This window comes from Esox lucius, chromosome 8, assembly GCF_011004845.1.
Source record: "Esox lucius isolate fEsoLuc1 chromosome 8, fEsoLuc1.pri, whole genome shotgun sequence".
Lineage (NCBI taxonomy): Eukaryota > Metazoa > Chordata > Actinopteri > Esociformes > Esocidae > Esox > Esox lucius.
In genome coordinates, this window is record NC_047576.1 from 2,675,091 (window position 1) to 2,691,083 (window position 15,993).

Sequence of the window (15,993 nt, forward strand, 5' to 3'; positions counted from 1 at the left end):
GGGCACTTCTTAAATTCTGGAGGTACTGGAGTTGTAGTTCAGAATGAGCCGACTTATTTGGTGGATATAAACTGTCTGCCCACAAATTTTGCCAGACATTTATTCACATTTAAAGATACTTTGTAACAAACATTATTAAAGTGGAAAACCAATCAGTTGTCAGAAAAACATGAGAAGGGGAATCTTTACAATGGGGTTTACCACTGTGTTAATATGCAGACACTAAAGCATGTGCTAAGGTAATTTCATTACATCAGTTGGATAGATTCTGATTAAATAAATAAAATCAGCTTTTGCCGCCGGGTTTCCTTCAAGGTTTATTTTTTGCATTCTGTAGAGATAGCAATGGTCCACAAAGAGCCAAAAACTGCTAACATGGCAAGAAGAAAGCTCATCAGTGAGGCTTCCTTGACAGTCCCCGCAACAAGCAAAAGCAAGGAACCTCTTGTAGATCAAACAGCTCCAACATATTCAACATATTCCGCTATTCAGGCATCATGCAAATCTGATCTAAACCCTTAACACATTCAATTACAACTTGATCCTAAAAGAAAAATAAATTGAATTTTAGAATTGTTTGTAAATTGAAGAATGACTGATTAGCATTATGAAGTTAAATACCTAATACAGACACTACAATGACTATAATGTTTTCATGGAAATTTTTGAGGACATTACATACAATGACTCCCTGGTAACTCTACATTCTCCCATTCTTCACATCTCCGATGGCGCCCCACACATCAAACAGGAACACATCTGGGAAGGCGAAATCCCCCAGCACGGAGTCCAAAGCCTCTGCAAAGTCGTCTGGGTTCTTCTTGTCTCTGCCAGCCTCTACGATGGTGGTTGCTGAAACAGAGAGTTTCTAACAGTCTACGACGCCTGAGCTCAGGTGGCTTCACAACCAAGTTTTATTCTCCCTCACAGAATTTTGTATATTTCAGAATTTCTGTGAGAAAGCTTGAAATAGGGATTTGATACACACTGGTCTTAATTATAGGCTTTCATATTCCCTGGGCAGGTTACTTGGTGGGGGAAATATTTTAGCCCCTTGGTAACACTCAGAACATGAAATGGTCTCTATGGCACTGGTGAAGCCTTTTTAGATCTGTTGATGTCTCAAGTTATGTTATTGCAACAGTTGCCAAAAGTCATTTGTCTGTGCTCACTAGTCGCTGTTCTCTGTAAAACTGTACTGGAAATCTGGCTCCAGTTAAAAGTCAGTTTATGTTAAGATACAAATAGTTAAACTGTTCTGACTGTCAAAAAAATCAAATAAATCCATGGAAGTTACAAAAGTAGTATGGTAAACACATGGTGTTTCTCATTTAAAGATGGAATCTGAAGTTGTTAGTACTATAATACTATATATAATGCTATAAGTCTATCATAATGACATAGTCCAAAATTATGAGAACTTCAGAATTAACAAAAAGGCAGTGAAATAATGTCATTGTTATTCATCAGCTTGATCTTAAACTCAGAAATCACAGGAATCTAACTATACAAAACTTCCTTTCATTCAAAAACATTCATGCCACAATCATTGGGAGCACATAGAAAATCAAATTAATGTACAACCCCATTTCCAAAAAAGTTGTGACACTGCGTAAAATGCAAATAAAAACAAATGCAATGATGTGCAAATCATGTATCCCTCTATTTAATTGAAAATATTACAAACACAACATATCAAATGTTGAAACTGAGAAATTTTACAGTTTTTGGAAAAATGCGTGCCCATTTTGAATTTGTTCAATCAAGCAATCAAATGTATTTATAAAGCCCTTTTTACAACAACAGTTGTCACAAAGTGCTTTACAGAGACACCCGGCCTTAACCTTTTCACGCGTGAGTTTCAAATATTCTCTACCGACCCCCCAACGTGAGTTTTTTTGTACGTGACTTCAGTACTCTCTCCAGCATTTGAACTCACGCCAGCATTTGAAGTCACCTTGCTAGGTAAGGAACACTACATGCATTGCATTGCATTGCATTGCAAGCTTCTCTCGTTAACTCGAATTCTAAGAGCTGCAAAAGTTGGTTGATTTATAACTGTAGCTAGCTAGAAAACGTCAGCTAACCACTAGCAAACGTCAGCTGCCCGCTAGCTAACAAATCGTGACCAGTAATTCAGTACAGTGAAAATGAATAAACTATATAAAAAGCATACAACGGTAACGTAACTTCTAGAAGGTTTTTACAATAGTTTTGATCGGTAGTAGTCGCTAATATAATTTGTTTTTGTGTATTAGTGTTGGCTGTCTGTTAATAAGTAAGTAACACTTCTTGTCCCGATTTGAATGCTTTCTACCTGGTTAATATCATAGTGTGGTCTTGAAACAATTACAATCAAGAAATAAAGTTATAAACACTGTTTGAGCTAAATGTGAGTAAATAATAGCGTGGTTTTACCAGCCATTGTTACGTTACTTGTAGCTGGACATGCTAATGGTGCGTTCTAAACAAGACGTTCTAATCACACCAGTGTGATCGTACGCTTCAGGGACCACTCTAGATTGATCACACAGGTGTGACCGCACGCCCAAGGAGCAAACAACAGTAGTGTTGAATTTCAGTGGCTAGGAAAAACTCCCTAAGAAGGCTGAATTTTAGGAAGAAACCTAGAGAGGACCCAGGCTCAGAGGGGTGACCAGTCCTCTTCTGGCTGTGCCGCGTGAGGTATTAAGAGTCCAAATGGAATAATTAATACATTTCTCTGGGCTAAATCCAGAGGCTATTTGATTTTAGACTAGGTCAGAAGTATGACCAGGTGAACAAGGACAGGGACAGCAACGGGCCCCCCAAACCAGGTAATCACTCATGCTAGTCACTCATGCTGTGTGTAGGGTTTCTTCTTTGCATGGTAGAATTTTAACTTGCATTTGTAGATGCAGCAACGTACTGTGTTCACAGACAGTGGTTTTCGGAAGTGTTCCTGAGCCCATGCAGTGATGTCCACTACAGAATCATGTCTGTTTTTAATACAGTGCTGTCTGAGGGCCCAAAGATCACTGCCATCCAATATTGATTTTCCACCTTGTCCCTTGCATACAGACATGTCTCTGGATTCTCTGAATCTTTTAATGACATCATGTACCATAGATGAAGAGATCCTCAAACTCATTGCAATTTCACGTTGAGAAACTTTATTCTTAAATTGTTGCACTATTTGCCTGCGCAGTCTTTCACAGAGAGGTGAACCCTTTCCCATCTTTACATCAGAAAGACTCATTCTCTCTGGGATGCTCTTTTTGTATCCAACCAGGTTACTTACCTGTTTCCAATTAACCTAATTACTTGGGAGTTGTTCCACCAGCTTCTTTTTTTAATATTACACAACGTTGACCTTCACAAACCAACCATTAGCTATAAAAAGACACAGAGCTACACGCCTGAAGATTCCCAACTAAAACGGCAATAATTCAGAAATGTAGAACAATTGGAACTGTGACAAATCTGCCTGGAAGATGACGTGTTTTCTGCCCACACACACAGTGAGAAGGATGACTCAAGTCGCACAAAAAATCTCCAAGTATCACAATTGAAGAATTGCAGAGGTTGGTTACATCTTTGGGTTACATCAATGATTAAACGCAATTTCAAAAGTTATTTGGATGAGTTGCCAGAAGAACTATCAATCATTATGACTCATAGTTGTTACCTTGGCAAAGGAAAGCTGCACAAAGTATTAAATGAAGGGGTGCCAATAATTGTGGGGACACATATAAAAATAAAATGATTTTTGAGTTGAAGATCGAGCCGATAAACAACAATGATATTTTTTCACAGCCTTTGTTTCATCTTTATCTTGGGTGCCAATAATTCTGGAAGTCACAGTATGTACCCATTGATTCTAGAAGAACATAAAGTATCAATGCTTCATCAGCAAAGTTGAAGTGTTGTTTGTTTTACTTTAATGTTCATAAATAAAATAATATACAAACATATTGCCAAAAAACTGGTAAAGTCTTATGCGATAGCCAATTCTCGCTAAGACAGGGAACAGCCATCTCACCTAACTCAGGATCTCGGATTCCCATGTAGCTTTCCAGTAGATCATCCACCTTCCTGGTGATCATCTCCTCAAACTCATTCGGCTGTTGGGACCAAGGAAAACAAGTAAATAGGTAAGTGAAGCTGACATGGCCTATCCAGAACGGTCCATAGGTCAAGAGGCTATCTCCTGTCTCTGTAGTATGACACAGAACGATCCAGTGAGATAGGAACACATTGGGAGTTGCCGTCGGAAGCCGTAATTATGACATCAAAAAGTTAGTAGGGTAGGAAAACATGGTGAGACCTATAAGTAAGGAAAGAAGGCCGAGCAGATGTGGGATTTGGGTGCATTAAGACATAATATACCTAAACTGTCTGCCAGTCAGGATTCATGACTTGAAACACCCAGTTCTTTTCACTGATAAAACATGCCATTGCTGAGTACAGTAAACACCAGCTGATGAAGAGTCAGTAGGCTGAGCTTGTCTTAACTGGTCTGGACCGGTGAGAGACGAGCGCCAGGCCACGGCGATGGGAAAAGCCTAAGGCCAGGGCCCTGAGTGAATCCGAGTGAAGTAAGTTTAATAGAGGATGTCGAGGTCGGGGCCCTGTGAATGTGTTTTCCCGAAAATAACGGGATGTCGTCGACAGGATGAGGACAAAGGCCGTGTTTGTGTGTACGTGTGAGAATGCAGAGTGTGTGTCTGTGTACGCCACTCCATGGGTCTTGGGTGGCCAGTAGTCCATTCAGCATTAGCTTGGGAAATGTAACTCACCACTTCCTGGACTGTGGCTGACCCCTTAGAACGCAGACGCAGGGTCTCTCTCCCATTCACCATCTTGCCCTCGCTCGACTTTGGTGCCCTCGTCCTCATGCCGATCATATCTGGTCCACAAACAAACACACACACAAACACACACACACACACAGAGGAAGAAAACAGCCATTCCTGTGAGCACAAACAAAATAGCCACAGTTAACATATTAAAGAGAAATGGCAACAGTCACACTTACTGGCAAAGCCGTTGAGAATTCTGAAGCACTGAATTTTTATGACAACATTTTTCCTGAAAACTATGATAGTAACCACTTTCAGGCATATGAATTAAGGTGGAAATCAATAAAATACCTTGAGGGCAGACAAACGGAGTCAGAACTGCAGAATTGCTGCTGGTCAGCAAAAGAAGGAGCAGACAATGACTTTGGTGCAGTTAAAAGTTGGTGTTATTAGATCGACTTACTGTATATGAAGGACGATGAAGAAATATTGGAAAGGAGAGTTTTGGCCACTGAGTGTCAGCCATAAGAAAGCAATGTAACATACTGTTCACAACTCAGCTAATGTGCTTTATTGATCTGACAAAACCCTTTAAAACGTCAGGCCACAAGGGCTAACCAGAGCATCCATGTGTTTTTTCAACATCAACCGACAAAAGACCACATAAAGAAGTTCAGACGGAAAACCATACTGGAGATTGTTCCAGTATGTGATGCAGGGCCTTCAGATGGCACTGCATCACATACAGGAATGATACTGTGATGGAAATCACAACATGGGCTCAGGAATATTTCCAGAAAACATTGTCGGTGAACACAATCCACCGTGCCATTCGCCGTTGCCGGCTAAAACTCTATAGGTCAAAAAAGAAGCCGTATCTGAACAGGATCCAGAAGCGCAGGCGTTTTCTCTGGGCCAAGGATCATTTTAATTGGACTGTGGCAAAGTGGAAAAGTGTTCTGTGGTCAGACAAATAAAAATTTTAAGTTCATTTTGGAAAACTTGCCATATCATCCGGACTAAAGAGGATAAGGACAGCCTTGTATTAGACAAGAATGGGACAACATTCCTATTCATAAACTTGAGCAACTTGTCTCTTCAGTCCCCGGACGTTTGCAGTCTGTTATAAAAAGAAGAGGGGATGTCACACAGTGGTAAACATGGCCTTGTCCCAACTTTTTTGAGATGTGTTGATGCCATGAAATTTAAAATCAACTTATTTTTTCCTTTAAAGTGATACATTTTCGCAGTTTAATCATTTGATATGTCATCTATGATGTATTCTGAATAAAATATTGAAATTTGAAACTTCCACATCATTGCATTCTGTTTTTATTCACAATTGTACAGTGTCCCAACTTTTTTGGAATCGGGTTTGTAGTTTTAAAGCTTGGAGTTGTCATGATGGTATACATCAAACCCAGGAGGGGCCTTGGCCCTTTGTTGAGTCAACGACTGACACATGCACATGAATGCTATGCTGTTATCCAAAAGAATAGAAACAAATGAACACATTTCTTTGTCGTATAATCAACTCCTTCCCAAGCCTCTGACAAATGTGCCCCAAACTATAATCAAAATTCATAATCTGACGAAATAATGGGCTACTTGACCTGACCAGCAGATTTACATGACTACCAATTTGTAATATTAAGAAGATCTGTGTGGAAACGTATGCTTTCAACATGCATGTTGAATTTGTCATTTAAATGTGTGTTTTATGTTATGCTAGGGATAGAGTTGGCAGGACTCACAAACATGGAGCACTGTTCCAAAGCAATGGACACAAATTAATAGACGCCTCGCCCAATTCATGTTCCCCTTATGGGAATTTCATAGTAGCCCACGTCATTTCTATGACATTAGATGATGGCTTCTGGGAGTATTTTCATTCTGTTGGAACAGGGAATGAAACAAGGAGAGAATAATGTACCACAATCAGTGCTCGAATCTGTTCTAGAACTCATCACATTTACTGAAAAGGGGTGGGATTTTCCCCAGTGAGTAAGATTAAACAATGTGCCTTTCCTTCCTCTGTCCATGTGATTGGACAAGATAGCATAGCTATGGACACATTTACCGGTTAATGTTGTTTTTCTAAAGTCTCATCGGTGCATAGTTTTACGACCACATTGACACAGGCGTTGGGGGTCCTATGTTTTTAGAGGTTTTGCTTTTTCCAATTTCCATTTAATCATATTCACTACAAACCAGAAGACTGAACAACATTACCCTCTCTGAAAGGTTTTAACCACCTGGGCCCGGATGTAGAGCTGAGAAGATTTGTAGTTCTCTTCTCTGACCAGAAGAGGGTGCTGCTGGGTGTGTTTGGCTTAACTGGGCTGTACAGACTGCTCTTTTTCTCATCTCTCAGCTTTAATTCAGAGAGGTTTAATTCAGGTAAGCGCTAAATAAGTCTTGCTTGCCTGCATTTAGTCTGTTGTTCTCAGTTGCGAACTACAAATAAACGTATGAACAAACTGCTGACCGTGAGATTTTGACTGTAGCAGAGGCACGAAGGCCATGGTGGCCGTAGGACGTACAATGATACAAGGACATCAGGGATAAAATTGTAGACCTGCACAAGGCTGGGATGGGCTACAGGACAATAGGCAAGCAGCTTGGTGAGAAGGCAACAACTGTTAGAAAATGGAAGAAGTTCAATATGACGGTCAATCTCCCTCGGTCTGGGGCTCCATGCAAGATCTCACCTTGTGGGGCATCAATGATCATGAGGAAGGTGAGGGATCAGCCCAGAACTACATGGCAGGACCTGGTCAATGACCTGAAGAGAGCTGGGACCACAGTTTAAAAGAAAACTATTAGTAACACACTACGCCATCATGGATTAAAATCCTGCAGCGCACACAAGGTCCACCTGCTCAAGCCAGCGCATGTCCAGGCCCGTCTGAAGTTTGCCAATGACCATCTGGATGATCCAGAGGAGGAATGGGAGAAGGTCATGTGGTCTGATGAGACAAAAATTTTGCTTTTAGGTCTAAACTCCACTCGCCATGTTTGGAGGAAGAAGAAGGATGAGTACAACCCGAAAAACACCATCCCAACCGTGAAGCATGGAGGTGGAAATAACATTCCTTAGGGATGCTTTTCTGCAAAGGGGACAGGATGACTGCACCGTATTGAGGGGAGGATAGATGGGGCCATGTATCGTGAGATCTTTGCCAACAACCTCCTTCCCTCAGTAAGAGCATTGAAGATGGGTCATGGCTGGGTCTTCCAGCATGACAACGACCTGAAACACACAGCCAGGACAACTAAGGAGTGGCTCCGTGAGAAGCATCTCAAGGTCCTGGAGTGTCCTAGGCAGTCTCCAGACCTGAACCCAATAGAAAATCTTTGGAGGGAGCTGAAAGTCCGTATTGCCCAGCGACAGTCCCGAAACCTGAAGGATCTGTATGGAGGAGTGGGCCAAAATCCCTGCTGCAGTGTGTGCAAACCTGGTCAAGAACTGCAGGAAATGTATGATCTCTGTAATTGCAAACAAAGGTTTCTGTACCAAATATTAAGTTCTGCTTTTCTGATGTATCAAATACTTATGTCATTCAATAAAATGCAAATTAATTACTTAAAAATCATACAATGTGATTTTCTGGATAATAGATTTTTAGATTTTAGATTCCGTCACTCACAGTTGAAGTGTACCTATGATAAAAATTACAGACCTCTACATGTTAAGTGGGGAAAACCTGCAAAATCGGCAGTGTATCAAATACTTGTTCTCCCCACTGTATGTCACTGAATGCCTGGGGATATAAATGCTCTGGTCATTGTCATGTTTCAGCTCATACTGGGGCCTTTCATGACAGGCTTCCATGACTACCAAACCTAGACACAGGTTCTGTGATGTTTCGTGGTCACCTAATCTGTATCTTTAATGGAGAACTGTGTAGGATCGTGCCTCGAACATTTACCAGACGGAATTTTAAACAATGACACAAGTTGTCTCCTTCTCCCCTTCATCTACTAAACGACCCCAGAGTAGTATTAGCTATTCGGGGGGGGGGGGGGGGGGGGGGTAGTACTGCAGTGAAGTGAGTATGAGGAGATTATAGGTCATGTAAACAAATAGGTGGGCAGGTGAGAAAGTATAAATTGGGAATATCTAGGGCACTCTGAGCAATTTTGCAGACAAAGATATTTGGTACTTAGGCAATTGTGCCACGCTCCTGGATATCACACTAAGACATTTGTATCATGCAGCTTGCCATGGTTGTTGTTTTGTGGGCACTCTCCCCATGAAACCTGTGACGTGTCATACTCTCTCAACTCATCAGTGTTGGGTCCGGTGTAGGTAGAGTCATACAGACACATTTCTCTCCTCGTCATGGATGAAAATATATTACCAATGACTCCGGACAACTAATTCAGAATCGAGTCTGAAAATAACCACACTTTTTATCTGTTGGCAGTGTGATCGTGACACATGACACAAACACACTGCCAATTGATAAAGTGTGGTTATTTCTCTCTCAGCCTGGAGAAATAACATTCTAATCTTAATCCCATTAAATATAGCCCAGTTTGTTTATTGAGATGAACTAAGTGTCATTTTGAACTTAGATTAATGTAATTCCAACTCTCAATAATAGAGACCCTCAGCTTGGCCTCTGTAACCTCAACGCTGCTATCCCTGCATTTCAGTGTCACATGCACCTTGCACATTCAATTTGCTTCTTTGCACATTTAGAATTGCCATCATGCTTGCATTTTTACAGTTGTTACATACGCGTGTCTACCTATGGGACCTCATTGCTGCTATCTCTGCATCCCAGGTGCACAATTGCCATCTGTACCTGTCAGGGTTTTGGACATATCTCTGGCCACTAGGGGCCCCATTGTATCTCTTTTTGGTTTTCAGTCTCTGTCATTATGTCCTATTGTTGTCACCTGTGCCTTGTTGCATGTTTGTCTATGTAAGTCACCCTTCTCCTGAGTAATTTGCTCAGTGTTTCCAGTGCCATGACCAAGTCTAGGTCTATCCTTTGCTGTGCCTCATCTGGATTCTATAGCTACCTTGTGAAACTGGTATGGTTCTTTTTGTTTTTTTCTTGACTTTGAGCTTTGACATTTCTTAGAGTTTACATTTTGGATATTTCCAATGACAGTTTGGACATTCCTTTTCATCCAATAAAATATTTGCAGACATTGCACAGAACTGTCATCTGGTTTTCTGCATTTGGGTTCACCATTTTGATCTGTTCCAGTTCTCACACTGGTTCTAACCCTGTGTTTCTGACAGTACCTGCACAACTATGATCCCACTAGTAACATACACTATACTTCATACATTTTCTGCCCTCCACTATTTGCCTTAATTACACATTTAGTATTGCCATTTGTACTGCTCTTCTTTTCTAGATGCTAACGACATTTCGTTGTACTCTACTTTTACTTGTTCAATGACAAAGTTGAACCTAAACTAACGTTGATTATACTTTTGAGCAATGGGGAGAGCATTGGACAAACCCCGTAGGGATCTGCATACCAGCAGTCTTTGCCTCCTTTGATTTGCTGAGGGAAAAATAAAAACAAATACATTTTTTAAATGATGTATGTTAGAAAACCTCTTCCTGCATTTGCAAATGTACTAGTATCTCTGTTTGAAGGATCTTAAGTGCCAGACCTCGGTTTGATTGGACTAAAACATGCCCCTCTTCAATTTAATTGGTTTATCTTTTAGATAGGAATTGTGGTGCTGTTGTGGGATTCTTTCAGATACAAATGTGGTGATGTTTATATGGTCACCGTTTGTAAATGTTCTCCAATGTTTTTATACAAGCCTTGCGATAGACCGGACTTCTGAGAGGTGCCATTGGTCTTTTTAGTGACATCATCCAGCTGGGCTCATAGTATTGGCTGACACTGGCTTGGTATGTATAACTACACCGTTTGTTATTGGCTATTAACTTAACTAGCTAGGCAGTGTTCGCCAGTCCACACACACTATATGTTGAGCCTCGCTGGACAGGTTTGCAAGGCGCATATTACTGCAGGTTTCTGCCAAAGATGCTTTTTGGAAGCCGACACAAGTAACAACCTGGTCATGCAGCTTTCCAGAAATGGCAATAAGCAAAGCAAGTGTGCTCCCACTCATCTCTGTGAAACCTTGTGATTGGGTCACACCGCCAAATTTCTCCTCCACTCTCGTCGAAATGGCGACGTTCCGGCTTGGTCTGAAAGGGATGTTGTATTCCCTTTTCATCCTTTCACACTACCTTCTACATATGTCACCTACACAAGGCAGAAACAGGAAATAAGCACTGAAATCCACGCAGAAAACTGTGGGGATGGCTTGGAATGCATTCATACCTGTTCAATCAACACCAGACATCTGGCATGATTTTAATTACCATTCCTCTACTGCCCTCATTTTGCCGTGTTTAATAAAAAATATTCTGAACAAAAATGAAAGGTCTCCTCCAAAACATTTCCACTAGTCTGGAGCTCGGGAAGAATCCCCAGGGCCCCGGGCAGCAGTTACAGGGGATCCTAAGGGAACAAGATGTTTACACTCCGTCCAAAAGTCACTCACCAAAGGCTCTCTTGGGCCCGACCAACCGCAGTGTGAAAGGAGCGCCTCTCGGTTGTTCTTTAAGCATCTTGGCCACCTCATAGTGTCGACTGCCAACTATGCTCTGGTCGTTAATGGCCTCGATGTGGTCGCCCACGCACACAGACTTCAGCCGGTCGATGGTGCTGCCCTCCTTTATCCTCTGTGGAAGAAGAAAAAGATGGCGTTTAAGTAAATGGTACATCATGCGCTATAATTCCTATTCTGTTCCCCACTGATATGTGTTAATACTCTTTTCCTCTGACCTTTATCTACAGACTAACCCTCTGGGTTTTATGTCTGTATAGGACATTCTCTCTTGTGAAGAGAATATACTGCAATTTCCTCTACTGCTGTATAAAACATATTTAAAGCAAACTCACACACAGCTGAATGCCTAATACAATTGAATGTTGAATCAACCACTATTTTTCCATGCAAAGTGTTTTTATTTCCATTTGAAATCCAGCCAGGTTGAGGATAACCCAAAATGTGAATATTTAATCAGTAGCCTCAAACTACAGTGAGAACCGCAGCTGGAGTAAGGATTAGATGAGATTGATTATGACACTAAATATTTTTAACTGGAAGAGCTATCTCAGGAAGAGATGCAACAACAACAAACCGAAACCGATTGGATTAGTTCCCAGACATAAGAGAGTATTAATTAGTTATTACACAGAACCATTGTTTGGAGGAACTATTAGCAGAGTTGTTGGAATTGTGTAGTTATTAATGTGTAGGAACCTTATAGTAATTGTGTGGAATTGTTGATGCATGTTGATTAGGTAATGTGTAGGTAATCCATTACTTCAGATACGTAAGTAGAATGTTACAGTGTTTTGCATGAAAATAGCAAAATAGTTTACCAATTGATGTTAGTAGTAAATAAGTCAAATCCTACAGCTTACTACAGCTATTCAGTAGTGGTCAGTGGAGTTTTGAAGCTCATGGCAGCTCTTCCTGTTACTATTTGAGTTGTTAATATGAAGTGTTATAAATATTTATTATTATTATTCACCTGACCCCACACAGTGTTTGTTATGAGATCAGCCAGCTGTAAAAGGATTGTGGGCACGGGTGTAGCTATGGGGGGGGGGCGTGGTGGGTGGAGGGCCCGTGGTGGGTGGAGGGCCCGTGGTGGGTGGAGGGCCCGTGGTGGGTGGAGGGCCCAGGTTGGGTGTAGGGCCCGTGGTGGGTGGAGGGCCCGTGGTGGGTGGAGGGGCCGTGGTGGGTGCAGGGCCCAGGTTGGGTGGAGGGCCCGTGGTGGGTGGAGGGGCCGTGGTGGGTGGAGGGGCCGTGGTGGGTGCAGGGCCCGTGGTGGGTGCAGGGCCCAGGTTGGGTGGAGGGCCCGTGGTGGGTGGAGGGCCCGTGGTGGGTGCAGGGCCCGTGGTGGGTGCAGGGCCCGTGGTGGGTGGAGGGCCCGTGGTGGGTGGAGGGCCCGTGGTGGGTGCAGGGCCCGTGGTGGGTGCAGGGCCCGTGGTGGGTGGAGGGCCCGTGGTGGGTGCAGGGCCCGTGGTGGGTGCAGGGCCCGTGGTGGGTGGAGGGCCCGTGGTGGGTGGAGGGCCCGTGGTGGGTGCAGGGCCCGTGGTGGGTGGAGGGCCCGTGGTGGGTGCAGGGCCCGTGGTGGGTGGAGGGGCCGTGGTGGGTGCAGGGCCCGTGGTGGGTGGAGGGCCCGTGGTGGGTGGAGGGCCCGTGGTGGGTGCAGGGCCCGTGGTGGGTGCAGGGCCCGTGGTGGGTGCAGGGCCCATGTTCTGCCTCCGTCATTAGTTATTGTTTGTATTTTCACTTTTATAATGTGTTTCAGTAGGACGATTTATTACAGTTTACTTTAAGTTGCTCTGGATGACACTGTCTACCTTGATGAAGGCGTATCCTGCTCCATTGTCCGTTATAGTCAGCCCAAGGGCGTCTTCTGTCTTGGTGACCTCCACCTCTTTGGCCTCCCCCCTGACATGGGCAAAGATGAAGTCTTCCAGACCAATCTGACCGCCCAATAGCTTCTGCATGTCTACCTTGTGGGAGTTCAGGGTGCAGAAAAGGATCTAAATGCACAGAAACAGAGAGAGATGACCTTGTATCAGCAGAAAATACAGGTGGGTTGTACTAATAATGACCTATTGTTATTCCTTCGAAAGCATCCATTATTCAAACATTTATCTTTTTAAGGCACCAGCCACCTCCATAGCTGTAGTCAAATAATTAAATTGACCCAATTCCTCTAATTTAAATACATTTCAGAAATGGACTAGAGAAATGTCTTGAAATCAAACATTTTAATCTGTGTAGAATTACAGCAGGGTTGTTGGTATCCCAGGAGACAGAATCATGTTCATGGTAGGTAGAAAAGGTTTAAGACAAAGTGAATCTTAACTTGTCGAATAACTGCAAACATTTTTGTTCTCAGGTCAAACGGTGAATCATTTAAATGTGTTTACAATTTAGTTAAATTTTTTTTTACATAATCAGGTGTCACTTTTAATTACAGCGACATGGTCAATTTTAACAATTGCTTACTGTATATTAGCTTATTCAAATTGTAAATTAAGATAAATACTTCTGAGGGTTTTTTGCAACAACAGGGGCTAAAACTCTATAAACTATATAATGTTAGTACAACATTTCAACAGCAGAGGGCAGTGTTGTGACACAGAATCACCCAGGAATCTTATCATGTGGCCATTTTGTGACCTTGTCTGGACTAGACAATCTTGTTCCTGAAGAGTAGCAGTGTGTGAAGGCTTCCATGGCTAAAAGCTGTTCTAAGGTCAGATTTGCCAATAGAGCCGTGCTATAATGGCAATACACTACAACCCCCTGGGGATGCCTTATTGCTATTATGAACTAGTTACCAACAATATTAGAACAGAAAATCCATACTGTTTTGTAATACCTGTGGTATGCTGTCTGAAATGCCAGCATTCAGGGTTTGAACCATCTGGCATATAAAGGCTGATTAGAAAGGCTGATAAACAAAAGCTTCTTCCCTCCTTTTCTCCTGATTTATCACCTGATTTACATAACGTAGTGCAAGGTGGGGGTGGTTAGCCTTTTGGCCTTTCTATAGTTCCCCAAGAACGGGGGAGACCAACTAGATGATTACCTTACAGTCCCTCTCAAGACTTCACCCCCCTTTGGCTTTTCAGATTTTATTGTGTTAGGACATTAAGTCCAAATTGATTTAGTTTGGGGGTTTTGCCACTGATGTCAAAATGTGAAAAACAATGTGCAAATTGTTCTAAATGTATTGCAAATATAAAATAGAAGGGAACAAATGTTATCAAGATGTGCAAAAGGAATAGTGGGAGTCTGTTGGTAAAGAAGTACAGATACAGCTCTACCATCTCCACCTTAAACTATCACATATCATTCACCTGACCTACCTTTGATAATCCCTATCTTTCTGTCAACTGTGAAGGCATTGAAGCAGCAAGAAGTTGCAGTTCGGACAACCGTGACCCACTGGGTTTATTGTTCCAGATCAGTAGATATCTCTCAAGGACAATATGTGAGTTTGTCCAGCTTTTATGACAGCATAGAAGGTCATCCTCACACAGTTGTTAAATATTAAAGACATGAAACACTAGTTAGTAGCCTCACACTCATTAGCCAACTCTGGAATGGGATGTTCTAGACAAATTTAATGGAAATTATTTTCAAAATACACTATGTATATTATCTCTAAGCAAATCATTGTGTAGTATATAAGAAAGTGTAATTTCAGACTAACACACCAAGTTCATGTTCAGTCTACAATTCTGTAGAGCTTCAGCATAAACAACAAAAGGAGACGCATTAAGATATTTATACATTCATGTCACTTGATCACATCATGATCTGATCTTATGGTGCAGTGGTATTCAAATCTGGACCTTGAAGCCAGTTCCACCCCATTTTTCCAAAGCAAACCTTGGGACACCATGTGGGTGCAATTAATGATAAGGTAGAAAACCAGCAGGCTGTGGACCTCGTAGGTTAAGATTTAAATACGCCTGTTATAGTGTGTGCTATACTAGTCTTAGCTAACTTGTCGCGCCACACCTCCCCAAATAACTCTAGACTCAAAATAATGTGACATGTATGTTTTTAATTGTAGTGCATTCTGTCTGACGTTTTTAATGGGTTTTGATTTGTGTGCAGCTATACAGGCCAGATTGCTTTAAAATTAAATATGTTATTTTATCAATATGACAATAACAAGAATTATAAAAACAAAAGATTGAATTAAACTCTTATATAACCAACATAAACTATCAAAGCTCAGTCTACTGTACCTCAGAGGGGGAGATATGAAACACCTCAGCAATCTTGGCGTACAGCTCTTTGACGTTGGTGAAACCATGGATCCGGCCTGTGGGGCTGCCGTGGGCCAGCTGGGTGTGGAAGACAAGCCTGGGCCTCGGGTAGTCAGGTGGGCCAGGTGGAGGTGGGTCTGAGGGGGGCAGCGGCGGAGCTGAAGGCTCCACGCCCCCTTGGGCCTGGCTCCTGTCCTCCTCCTCGGCTCCTGGCCCTCCGGCCTTGTGGCTGTCCTGCGCTTGAGGACTCATCTCCTCTCCTTTCTGCATCGGCTCAAGCTCTGGCATGGTCCTCCGTGAGTCGTGGAGCACCCTGCCCTGGCTCACCAGAGATCCTTCTCCCCCT

At 42.4% G+C, this 15,993-nt stretch overlaps 1 protein-coding gene across 1 annotated transcript; it reads right to left on the reverse strand.

Moving 5' to 3' along the window:
• Nucleotides 1-695: 695 nt before the first annotated feature.
• Nucleotides 696-15,948, reverse strand: gipc3 (GIPC PDZ domain containing family, member 3). The gene is made up of 6 exons (XM_010897552.2): nucleotides 15,627-15,948; nucleotides 13,212-13,397; nucleotides 11,335-11,515; nucleotides 4,779-4,888; nucleotides 4,022-4,103; nucleotides 696-852 (listed from the first exon to the last, which is right to left on the reverse strand). Exons 1-6 carry the CDS (start codon nucleotides 15,933-15,935, stop codon nucleotides 701-703), a joined length of 1,020 nt encoding a protein of 339 aa, XP_010895854.2. The 5' UTR covers nucleotides 15,936-15,948; the 3' UTR covers nucleotides 696-700.
• Nucleotides 15,949-15,993: the final 45 nt, after the last annotated feature.